The sequence below is a fragment of the Apteryx mantelli genome, chromosome 7 (assembly GCF_036417845.1).
Source record: "Apteryx mantelli isolate bAptMan1 chromosome 7, bAptMan1.hap1, whole genome shotgun sequence".
Taxonomy (NCBI): Eukaryota; Metazoa; Chordata; class Aves; order Apterygiformes; family Apterygidae; genus Apteryx; species Apteryx mantelli.
The window spans coordinates 21,737,594-21,750,441 of record NC_089984.1 but is presented as its reverse complement, the minus strand read 5'-3'; the positions used below and the strand labels follow the sequence as shown (position 1 = coordinate 21,750,441).

At 46.4% G+C, this 12,848-nt stretch overlaps 1 protein-coding gene across 2 annotated transcripts in view; it reads left to right on the top strand.

The window, feature by feature from the left end:
• Positions 1 to 12,848, top strand: part of TLL2 (tolloid like 2) — a 41,834-nt gene that overhangs the window by 23,775 nt on the left and 5,211 nt on the right. For both annotated transcript variants that reach the window (XM_067299957.1, XM_067299958.1), the window contains exons 8-13: positions 1,224 to 1,349; positions 7,410 to 7,570; positions 8,317 to 8,497; positions 10,129 to 10,254; positions 11,137 to 11,264; positions 12,089 to 12,302. In XM_067299957.1, coding sequence (XP_067156058.1) covers positions 1,224 to 1,349; positions 7,410 to 7,570; positions 8,317 to 8,497; positions 10,129 to 10,254; positions 11,137 to 11,264; positions 12,089 to 12,302 — 936 coding nt within the window. The remainder of the gene's footprint in view (positions 1 to 1,223; positions 1,350 to 7,409; positions 7,571 to 8,316; positions 8,498 to 10,128; positions 10,255 to 11,136; positions 11,265 to 12,088; positions 12,303 to 12,848) is intronic.

The following is a 12,848-nucleotide window of genomic DNA, read 5'->3' as shown; positions in this document are numbered from 1 at the left end:
GTCAGATCCAAGACGACAGTGTCATGAAGATAAGAGGAGCAATTATCTGATGTCGCTCCTGCTATGTATATCTCAAGAGAAAGCTCTAAGACTATTCTTCATTACTTATCTTAATTTTAGTGACAGATAGTTTGTATCACTGAAGCCTGATCTCTATATGGTTGAAATGTTAGTGATGTGCTTGTCTTACACTCACATTGTACCTTTCTTCTTGATGGCAAATGTTAGAGGAAAGAAAATACTTTGTAAAATATAACTGCCCAAGGCCAGGACACCAGCATTTATGTCCCTCTTTTGGTGAAGACCTTCGTGAAGATGGGGGGTTTTGATGATTGTAGAAGCTGCAGCCTCTCTTTTCTCTTGGCAAATGATTCAACAGCCATATTAGAAGCTATTGTAATGTGCCCAAGCATGGAGCAGCAAAGCAATGCTTTCTTAATAGTAAGTCCACAAATAGAAACAGGAGAATGAAATCTGTTTGGACTGGAACTGTTACAGCAGAGAGTTCCTGACTGTAGGAAGGCTTTGAGGAAGACAGTGCTATCAGGACTGTTCCCGTTTGGTCTACATAGCATTAACTTTTACTGGAGCATGTTCATAAAACTGTCTGTTAAGGAATGCACATGGGATCAGGAGCCAGGGTGAGAAGCTAGTAAATCTGGCTGGCTATATATTAAAATGTCAGCTTGGATTGTTGAGATCTGATTGGGAGAACCTGACTGCAAAGTCAAGGATAGCAACTAATATGTCTACAAACAGGAAGAACAATTTGCATGTCCTCCCAGCTCCTTTGCTGTGCTTTTTTCAGTGGGGTATGACTTCCCATCCACAGCTCCATTATCATGGGCACTATAATGAGCTGGTTTTTGATACGTCAAGTCACTCAAGAGCATGAGGAATAAAAAATAAAAACAAACAAACAAACACAAAAACAAAGGCAAATGAGAACAAAATACAGTGAAGTCTTTACAGGAGACCATGTTTTCCTGCTTCTGTCTAGAAAAAACACTGTTGGACCCTGCAGCTGATGACAATAATTTTTAGCCTTTGAGTTTTTGGTGGCAGGAATGCTTTAGCACTTGTCAGGTTTGCTGCAGTGCCTGGTCCATGGGCTCTACTTGTCAGTCAGGGCTCTGGTCTTTCTGTCCAGAAGTGTTGCCTAAGAAAATGTGAGGGGATTTGAGTTCTTGGAAAGTGTGACTTGTTCTGTTTTCTCCTGGCAGAAATGGATGAATGTTCTCTGCCAGACAATGGTGGGTGTGAGCAGCTCTGTGAGAATACACTGGGCAGCTACAAGTGTACCTGTGAGCCTGGCTATGAGCTGACTGCCGATAAGAAGAGCTGTGAAGGTGAGTAGCCTACAAATTGAGGCATCTGTCTTTAGGATGGGTACTACAGCTAATAATGAAATTGAACTAGCTTGGAGATGATTTTCCTTTCCCCTCCATCTTCTTTGTTTCTGTGTACCTGCCCTACTAAGTATTTTCTTTTGTCAACATTTCCCATTTAAATCGGGTTTGGAGCGAAGAACTGAAAATACTCTGATTCTCTGCTGCCTAAATCCCTCTTAAACCTGTTGTCCTTTATGGTCTGGGATCCATGGTCTGATTAGAGCTCCCAAAATGCACTATAGAGAGGGGCCATTAACTTGTGACAGTTGAGTGGTCCAAGTGTGTCCTGGGAGGTGAATCTCAGATGAGAAACCAGTAGAAGACAGTAACTCTGACTACCAGATGGCATGACAGCAGCACTACAGAATCAAAGTATTTCAATCCAAGGCTGAAAAATTTTAAAGTACTTCTTACTGTAGACTAAAATATCAATGTTTACCCATGCAAAATGGGTAATGAGTCAATTCCAGTCTTTTGATAAGAAAAAAGCCTTCTTGTTTGATAGAAGCTGTTTCCGTCAGCACTGTAGTTATACAACCAGTCTCTTGCAACAAGTGTTTACTTCCGCAAACAGTACAGCTACCAGTGTTGTGAAATCCACACATTGGTCTTATCTCTTAGTTTTTCCCCGACAGCTGAGATAGTTTAGGGAACTCCACACACTGTGAACGGGACTCTCAAAGTGACCTGGTTTGCCCTGGCTTCTGCTTTTGCCAATCTGTTGAGCAAAGGTGACGTTGACTTTGTGGGAGCAATTAGGTGCATGCAAAAGACCTTTGGAAGCCATACCTTATTTTTTAAATAATTTCTTGAAGTTCCGAGCAAGTCAGTTGGTGTAACCTGGCAGGCATTTTCTGGACTTCACTCTTAACCTCCTATTTCAAACTCCATTTGTGGGCAGTACAGAGAGAGTAGCCTTTGAAATTGTAGTGATGCACATCAAAGTTGATTGCTTTTGCTCCTCCAGGTGTTACTATACAAAATGTAATGCAATAGGCAACAGCATAGTGAAGATAAAATGCACTACATCTGGATACTGAGAGCACGCCACAGACACAATTTTTAGTTTTGGGGCCTACACTGGAAACTGCAGGAAAATTTCTTCCTTTGAGACACAGACTAAGAATGAAGGGGCTAAAGCTCCTGGTCTGATACCTTAGGATGGAGATCTAGTGCTCTCCTGCCTTTTCAGCATAGAGCAGGTCTATGTTACTGAGCAGACAGCTAGAGGTACAGATCTGTGGTAAGGACTGTGTGACTCCCCTTTGTGTTGCTGCTGCCTACTCTCATGTGACACAGGGATGGTCCATATAGCTGAATAATCCCCAACCCAGACAGCTGTGCTCACCCTGATGCAGGGGGATGTAAGTTTAGCCATCTGGTCTCTCAGATAAAAGCTAGGCCCCGCTGGAGGAAATGGTTGTTCTTGCTCTGGTAAAACTAGTGAAGTGCTAAAGGTAATAAGCAAATGGATTGGAAAGTTTGGGTGAAAATCAAAATGCTTTGTGCAGTTTTCATTTGTCTGTTTTGTTTGACTCTACCATCAACACCCTTGGTGTCATGTTTCCCTTTGTGCTTTAACACAGCCCTAAAACACTTGTGGTTAATAAGCAGCTTCACTGCACTTTTTGCGTTGAAGCTGCTCCTTTGGGTTTCACAGAAATTTATTTAAATCACAGAATCGCTGAGGTTGGAAGGGACCTCTGGAGATCATCTAGTCCAACCCCCCTGCTCAAGCAGGGTCACCTAGAGCACATTGCACAGGATTGCATCCAGGCGCGTTTTGAATATCTCCAGAGAAGGAGACTCCACAACCTCTCTGGGCAACCTGTTCCAGTGCTCTGTCACCCTCACAGTGAAGAAGTTTTTTCTCATGTTCAGATGGAAGTGTCTGTGTTTCAGTTTGTGCCCGTTGCCTCGTGTCCTGTCGCTCGGCACCACTGAAAAGAGTCTGGTCCCATCCTCTCGACACCCTCCCTTCAGATACTTGTACACATTGATAAGATCTCCTCTCAGCCTTCTCTTCTCCAAGCTAAACAGGCCAAGCTCTCTCAGCCTTTCCTCATAAGAGAGATGCTCCAGTCCCCTAATCATCTTTGTAGCCCTTTGCTGGACTTGCTGCAGTAGTGCCACATGCCTCTTGTACTGGGGAGCCCAGAACTGGACGCAGTACTCCAGATGTGGCCTCACCAGGGCTGAGTAGAGGGGGAGAATCACCTCCCTCGACCTGCTGGCAACACTCTTTCTGATGCACCCCAGCATACCATTGGCTGTCTTTGCCATGAGGGTACATTGTTGGCTCATGGTCGACTTGTTGTCCACCAGGATTCCCAGGTCCTTCTCCGCAGAGCTGCTTTCCAGCAGGTCAACCCCCAACCTGTCCTGGTGCATGGGGTTATTCCTTCCTAGGTGCAGGACCCTGCACTTCCCTTTGTTGAACTTCATGAGGTTCCTCTCCGCCCACCTCTCCAGCCTGTCCAGGTCCCTCTGAATGGCAGCACAGCCCTCTGGTGTATCAGCCACTCCTCCCAGTTTTGTATCGTCAGCAAACTTGCTGAGGGTGCACTCTGTGCCTTCATCCAGGTCATTGATGAAGAAGTTGAACAAGACTGGACCCAGTACTGACCCCTGGGGGACACCGCTAGCTACAGGCCTCCAACTAGACTCTGTGCCACTGATCACAGCTCTCTGAGCTCTGCCATTCAGCCAGTTCTCAATCCACCTCACTGTCCACTCATCTAACCCACACTTCCTGAGCTTGTCTACGAGGATGCTATGGGAGACAGTGTCAAAAGCCTTGCTGAAGTCTAGGTAGACAACATCCACTGCTCTCCCCTCATCTACCCAGCCAGTCATTCCATCATAGAAGGCTATCAGATTGGTTAGGCATGATTTCCCCTTGGTGAAGCTATGCTGACTACTCCTGATCACCTTCTTTTCCTCCACATGCTTGGAGATGGCTTCCAGGATGAGCTGCTCCATCACCTTTCCAGGGATGGAGGTGAGGCTGACTGGCCTGTAGTTCCCTGGGTCCTCCTTCTTGCCCTTTTTAAAGACTGGGGTGACATTGGCTTTCTTCCAGTCTTCAGGCACCTCTCCTGTCCTCCATGACCTTTCAAAGATGATGGAGAGTGGCTTAGCAATAATGTCCGCCAGCTCCCTCAGCACTCGTGGGTGCATCCCATCAGGGCCCATGGATTTGTGGGTGTCAAGTTTGCTTAAATGATCTCTAACCCACTCCTCCTCCACCAAGGGAAAGTCTTCCTCTCTCCAGACTTTCTCTCTTGCCTCCAGGATCTGGGGTTCCTGAGGGCTGGCCTGAGCAGTAAAGACTGAAGCAAGAAGTCATTCAGTAACTCTGCCTTCTCCGTATCCTTCGTCACCAGGGCACCCACCCCATTCAGCAAAGGGCCCACATTTTCCCTAGTCTTCCTCTTGCTACTGACGTATTTGAAGAAGCCATTCTTGCTGTCCTTGACATGCCTTGCCAGATTTAATTCCAAACGGGCCTTAGCCTTCCTCGTTGCATCCCTGCATACTCTGACAACGTTCCTATATTCCTCCCAAGTGGCCTGTCCCCCTTTCCACTTTCTGTAGACTTCCTTCTTCTGGTTGAGTTTTGCCAGGAGCTCCTTGCTCATCCATGCAGGTCTCCTGCCTCCTTTGCTTGACTTCCTACTCATAGGGATGCACCGCTCTTGAGCCTGGAGGAAGTGATGTTTGAATATTAACCAGCTCTCTTGAACACTCCTTCCTTCTAGGGCCCTCACCCATGGGATTACTCCAAGTAGGTCCCTGAAGAGGCCAAAGTTTGCTCTCCTGAAGTCCAGGGTTGCGATCCTACTTGGTGTCCTGCTGCCTCCTCGCAGGATCCTGAACTCCACCATCTCATGGTCACTGCAGCCAAGGCAGCCCCCGACCTTCACATCTTCCACCAGTCCTTCTTTGTTTGTTAGTACGAGGTCCAGCAGCACACCTCTCCTTGTTGGCTCCTCCACCACCTGTGTCAAGAAGTTGTCACCAATGCTCTGCAGGAACCTCCAGGACTGTTTGTGCCTAGCTGTGTTGTCTTTCCAGCAGATATCGGGGTGGTTGAAGTCCCCCATGAGAACCAGGGCCTGGGATCGTGAGGCTACTTCCAGTTGTCTGTAGAAGGCCTCATCGACTTCCTCATCCTGATCAGGTGGCCTGTAGTAAACACCCACAACAGTGTCACCCATGCTAGCCTGCCCTTTGATCCTTACCCATAAGCTCTCGACTCGCTCTTCATCCACCCCTAGGCACAGCTCAATACATTCCAGTTGCTCTCTCACATAAAGAGCAACTCCACCACCTCGCTTTCCTGGCCTGTCTTTCCTAAAAAGCACGTAGCCATCCATGACAGCACTCCAGTCATGCGAGCTATCCCACCATGTCTCTGTAATGGCAATGAGATCATGGCCCTGCGACTGCACACACATCTCTAGTTCTTCCTGTTTGTTCCCCATGCTGTGTGCATTGGTGTACAGGCATTTCAGGGAGGTGATCGAGCATGCAGGTTTCCCAGGAGGGGTAAAAGAGGGTCCTCCATAGCCACATCCCATGCGCACTTCCCTGGCTGCATTCACCTGTTGGAGGCATCCTGACTTGAGCAGTCTTTTGCCAACTACCCTGTCACTATAACTCTCCCCTTCCCCCATCTTTCCTAGTTTAAAGCCCTCCTTACCAGGTTGGCCAACCTGTTGGCAAAGACCCGCGTGCCCCGCTTCGTGAGGTGGATCCCATCTCTCGCCATCAGTTGTCGATCTTCAAACAGGGTCCCATGGTCGTAGAAACCAAAACCCTGTTGCTGACACCAGCGGCGCAGCCAGTCGTTAACCTGGAAAGTCCGTCTCCTCCTCCTCTCATCCATCCCCCTCACTGGCAGGATTGAGGAGAAGATGACCTGGACTCCCAGACCCTTGACCACCATCCCCAGAGCTCTGAAATCCTGCTTGATGGTCTCCAGTTTGCCCTTGGTGTCATTGGCGCCCACATGGAAGAGCAGCAGTGGGTAATAGTCCGAAGAATGGACGAGCCTAGGCAGTCTTTGCATGACATCTCTCACACGAGCCCCTGGCAGGCCACAAACCTCTCTAGACAAGAGGTCAGGTCGACAGATAGATGCCTCCGTCCCCTGTAGCAGGGAGTCCCCCACAACAATCACCCGCTGCTTTAGTTAGTTCTCTTAATGCAAAATGATACTGGGACCAAGACACAGGAAGATTTTATTGCTGTGAATTTTGAGGATCTGGCCTTATCTCGTTACCACCAGGAAACAGCAAGGAAAAAAATGCTTCATCGCAGGTAGAATTTTGCATCAAAAGAGCAAACTGAGGTTGATTCCTTTGATGTAAAAGCCATGTCCTCCCTCAGGAGGATGAAGCTGAAATGTCTTGAATTTTTAAAGGAAATGGGAGAATAGAGCTGTCTCTCCCCTGTCATCAGTTTTCCCTAGTGAAGATGCTGCCCACGTGTAACAAGCTACCAAAGAGCTGACAAAGGTGTCTTCCCTAGGATTCCATTATCTTCTAGTTAATCAATTGCTGGTGAACTTCAAAGGTTGGTAGGACAGTGTCATCATTCTCCATGCTTTTGATTGGGGCTACAACTGTTTGCTTGAGGGTACAAAGGTCAGGCATTTGAATTCTATCAGAGATATGGGTAAACTTACTAAGCTGGCCTTCCCAGCTGTGTTGTGTACGTCAAGTCTGCTGATTCACAGTAAACCCAAGGCCACAGAGTATAATGGAGACCAATCTTACACAGTTAAAGTGGCTCTTAGGGCCATGGACTGGCTGTATGTGCTTCATTTGTAATTTATAGCAAGTAAAGTTTCTGTCTTCTCCATAGCTCCCCCCATTTTAACAGTTGTTCTGAAGGCTGGGATTTGAAATGTGTCACCAACCAGGGTCTGATTCATTTTCTAGCTAACAATGTGGCCCAAACTCTGTCTGAACAGAACCAAGTAAACCTTGTGTTCATTTATTGCCTCTCCAGCTGCCTGTGGGGGCTTCATCACCAAGCTCAATGGGACCATCACTAGCCCTGGATGGCCCAAGGAATATCCTACTAACAAAAACTGCGTCTGGCAGGTGGTAGCTCCAGCCCAGTACCGGATCTCTCTGCAGTTCGAAGTGTTTGAGCTGGAAGGCAATGATGTACGTAACCAGTCCCTGTGTCTCGGAGGTGTAATTGTTAGATAACCCAGAACTGAATAAGTCTTTGGGGTACAAGGAATTAGAGACTATGTGTCCCACTGATGGAGCTTCTGGTTGTTTCCCAGCCATTGAGAGCCATTAGCAGTAATTGTTTTCCTTGAAGTCTGGATCTGTTTTCCCTAGCGAGTGGAAGGACTGAAGCTGTTTTATTATAAATGGGCTTCTTTTCTCTATCTTCTCTCTAGTTTTGAATGTAGGTGTTTTCCTATTTGGTGTTTTCCCCCCTGGGCTGCTTTTGTAGGGAGGTCATTGGAAATGAACAATGAGGTAGTTCCATTGGTCCAGGATAAACAAAATAAAATAGAGTTCTCTGCCCTGCCAAGGGTGGATTCTGAACAAAGCATTCAGGTCTTGCTTCCCCCACTGTAGATGGGAGCAGTGGCTCTTCTCTAATTCAACAGGCTGCTGAAGTTCAGTCAAGGCTGTCAAGCTTTCAGATAAGGAGGAAGTAATTATTTTAGCTAAATTAAATGGAACCCCTGCTATTCTGACAAACACACCCATGCTGTAAGACTGGGGCGGCAAGGGAAGGGGGTGAGGACACTCAGAACAAAATTTGGGGAAATTAGGAGCATGCTTGAGTATAAGGGTGTTTCCTTTCGTTGTCACTCAAGCCTCTGTCCCCTTCCTCTGAAATGCTCTGTTCTGACTCCATTGAGCTGAGAAACCTCCTCCTTTCTTGACAGGTCTGTAAATATGACTATGTTGAGGTTCGCAGTGGGTTGGCTTCTGACTCCAAACTGCACGGCAAATTCTGTGGGTCGGAGAAACCTGAAGTAATCACATCATACGGCAACAACATGAGGCTTGAGTTCAAATCAGACAACACAGTCTCCAAGAAAGGGTTCAAAGTTCACTTCTTCTCTGGTATGTGGCTGTTTTCTCTCCGTTGCTTGGCTGTCTTCTCTGACTGAAACTCTTGTTTTTGGTGAATTTTCTTCAAGCTCCTGTTAAATTAGGCAATGGATTACATGGTAATTTACGTCTAAAAAGTATGGTTGTTCTGTGCTGTGTCTTTTTTCATCTTTGTTTCTCAGCACAGTGTATGGTCCAGTTTCACAGTGTGGTGTCAGAAAGGTGTATGGATTTCATCAATGCTCCCAGACCCTTGCAGTAGGAAGCAATGGGAAACCTGATCCCAGAAGTTCTTTCTGCCTCAGGAGTCATTAGAGACTAGCTTTCTCTCTGAAACTAGAAGAGCTAGAAAATTTCCAGAAGTCTTCTGTACTGCAATCCTTCCTTCTAAGCTTTGCATGCTATTGGAGGTTTCTAATCCCCTGGTCTGAACCATTCATAGCTCTTTGCTTCAGTGATGCACCTTGTGGCAGGCATTTACAGAGATTATGTGAAAGTGGAATTTCAGTTCCATGCTGTATTTTCAGCAGAAGCAGATCAGTATTAATATTTTTGAGTAGAGCAATCTACAGCTACTCAGGCAAAATGACCTCAAATTAAGGCAGATGCAGAGGAGAATCAGAGCAAGAGGACTGGCTTATTAAGTCTAACAAGAGGAAGGATGAGGTAGGGTATGTTTTATCTAGAAATATGTTTGGGGGTGAAGAGACAGAGGAAGGTAATGCAGTCCAGGGAGAGCACTGGCACAAGAGAAAATGGAGATAAGCTGGTCATAAATGAAACTGGACTGGAAATTGAGAACAGATTCTATGCTCAGAGCAGTGAGATTCAGGAACACCTGCCATGAAGAGCAGTAGGGACAAAATCCCACTTTTTTTTCAGCTGGATCAGTTTGTGAAGGGAACTGTAGATAGTGGGAGGGTGCTAACCACAGTAAGTGACTTTCACTGTGCTTTCTGGATCCTTTCCCTGTACTGTAAGCCTGAATTTTTCTAAGCCAAACTGCTTGTATTTGCTCATGGAAAAGGTGGAATAGAAGTGTCTGATCTTCCCTTTTCTCTGCTACCTACATGTGCCACTGTCCCGTAAGGGTGAAAAAAACAGGCCCTTCTTTGGCCCTGTAGCTTCTGCATAGAGCTGAACACAGAGGAGTGAAAATCCACTGGGACATATTGCAGCTTCAGAGAACAGCTCATACCTTAGAACCTCTTTTCTGTGTGGTTCCTTGTGCTTTCAGACAAAGCTATTTAAAGATGAGGGCTCATCAGAGTATATAGGAACTTGAAAATTTAAAGATGGGCCAGTGGATTTTTTGCCTAGGCAGGTAAATTTGTGTGATATTTCTCCTGAACCCTATTCTAAAATAATGAGGCATTGCTCTTAGGTTTCTGTTAATGATAGGACTATTTAATCATTCAAAGCCTACAATATTTAATAAAACACATTTGTGATGCATTTTATGGAATGAAAGACAATTGGAAAGAATTGTACCTGAGGCTAAAAATGTGACTGGACTAATCCAGCAGCAGACATTTAAGGTTTGCTTTGGTATCTGCCAGTTTGGATATGGGACTCACAGCTGGCAACTGCAGTAGCCTGTCCCTCACTGGCAACTCAGTATTTGTTGGTTTGATCCTGCCCAGACAAGGACGAATGCTCCAAAGATAATGGTGGCTGCCAGCACGAATGTATGAACACTTTTGGGAGCTATGTATGCCATTGCAGAAATGGGTTCATGTTGCATGAAAACGGCCATGATTGCAAAGAAGGTAAGACCCCCACTCCTTACATCCAGGCAAGTTAAGCTGTCTTTATTCTCAAACACTTCTTGATCCAGAGTGCTTCCTGCCCCATGTTGGAAGCATGTTTGTACAGCTGGGTGGTGTACCAGGCTGGAGCACTGATTTAGCTGAAAAACTCTCCAGCAAAAGCAAAAAGAGGGTTTTTTTTTAGCTGGATCTGTTCCCCAGTCTGGCCCTCCACATGGCCATGGGGATGGACAGGGTGGGAGTAAGAAGCTGGGCTAGCAAAAGAAGCCATTAAGCACACCAGAAACATCACCTTGTTGTTGACTTGTTGCTCCTGTTATCATTTAAGCCTTAGATTCAGTCAGAAGAGAGAGACTGAGCTGATCTAACAGTTCGCTGCTTTCAAAAATTTCTTTCTTTTTACACCCCACCCCTGGCTATGTGCTTCCATGGCCTGCCTTTGTATGGTCTCTGCTTGCCTGATTTCTTCATGAGCTGATTCAACTTGCTGAGCCAGCAAAACAAACAGCTCAGACAGGGCTCAGATAGCACCAGAGTCAACACAGTGGAGACCATGTCACTGGGAGCAGGGGAGAAGAGATGGAGGAACAGGAGAGGAGGAAGAGGAAAGTAAGATGACCTATTTCACCAGCTCTCTGATTAGCTCAACCACCTAGTCTGGCTGCACTCTGGGGTATCAGAAGTATAGACCTTTCTAGGGACAGACCCACCCAGAACTATGCAGTAATCCTAAAAGACTGTATTCAGTGATTGAAACCTTCCCTGTTTCTGCCCTGTTGAGGGTTTCAGTGGGCAGGGAGGAGCATGTAGGACAATACAGCAACACAGTTCCCTTGTGAGACCTGCCTCGATGCCTCCATCTTGTGATCTCTCTCTCTCAAGCTGGTTGCGAGCACAAACTGAGCAGCGCAGAGGGAATGATGAGCAGTCCAAACTGGCCTGACAAGTACCCTAGCCGGAAAGAGTGCACCTGGAATATCTCTGCAACACCTGGCCACCGAGTGAAAGTAGTGAGTAACAAAGAGCGAGAGGGGAGAAGCAGGCTGGATAATGCCATGCTGAAGTGATATCTCCCTGCCATCATGTGAGAGGAAAGGTTAATCCACACAGGCCCTATGTGAGATGCTAGGTGGAGGGGGTCCCAGGAGGCTGCCTCTGGGCTAGGAATGGGCAGAAAGTCTCAGAGGCACATGAGAAGATGAAGCAGCTTAGAGGAGACTCCAGGAGGTGATGCCTGTGGAGCACTGCCTGCTCTGTTAACAGAAGGTATAACAGGCACTTGGGATCATGCCCTCTCCTCCCTATCCCTCCTTGCGAGCCACTCTGTTGGGACCACCTTCACATAAGGTGAGGGCAGTGCCAGTTCTCAGCCCCTGTGGGGAGGATGCATTAGCCCCATTTTATGGTGCAGACTGATACATATGGCAGGACATGCCCAAAGCTATGCAGCTAGTCCATGCCCTTGGGGGAAATAATGCCTGGATCCAAAGGGGTCCTTGGAGGAAGTAATATGGAACAATTGCCCATTCGGTGCATTAGGCAGGATTCCCAGCAGCAAAATAAGAGTGTATAAGGCTTGTAATTGAAGACCATTGTCATGCATGCATCCAAGGCAGTAGAGCTAAGGCTACACAGGACATACTTATGAACTGAGCTCCACCAGTCTGAGATCAGTCTCATCTGAAAGCAAGTGGTTCTGGGTTTTTTTGTGTGTGAGGAGTTGGACAGACATATTGTCTGACCTGTTTCTTTCTGGGCATTTCATCCTCTGCTAAACAGCTACTCAGATTTACAGGTGTCTTTCTTAATTCTCCTTATTCTATTCTTATTGCAGACCTTCAATGAGTTTGAGATTGAACAGCACCAGGAATGTGCCTATGACCACTTAGAAATGTATGATGGGCCCAACAGCAAGTCACCTATCCTTGGCCGTTTCTGTGGCAGCAAGAAACCAGACCCTGTGGTGGCTTCTACAAACAAGATGTTCCTCAGGTTTTACTCTGATGCTTCTGTACAAAGAAAAGGCTTCGAGGCAAAGCACAGCACAGGTAAGCTGTGTTTCCTGACAATACCCCAGTGTGATGAGGTGTCATCAGGTTTCTCATTGTAGTGTTTGCCAGGCAAAACCAGACAGATTTTTCTCCAAAATGAGCGTAGCTTGAGTTTTAACTGGTTGTAAATAGTGCTATCAGCTTTCAGAGCGTTGTTTGCACCATACCATTCATGCCAGTTTCCTTCTCAGCTGAGGAGTCTCTTCATATCAGACATTCCTGCTCATCTTCTCATATTTAAATTGGAGATGCTTGATTGAGGAGCAGCTCACTTCTGTTCCCTCAGCAGTCATCAGAATATGAGGTGATATCACATAGCCCAACAAGGGATTGCCTCTCAGGTGTATAGGCCCACACACAGAAAAGGTCCATATTAAATGGGTTATGGTGGAAGCAGAGATGTGCTGTGGGCAGACACAAGCTTAATCTTTTATTTGTGGCAGCCCAGACTGGTCTTGGAAACCTTAGTTTTACCCAAGGTTCAGTTTTCTGAAATCTCTGCAACTGCAAACAAATGAAACAAATTCTAAGAGTGGTAGAGTA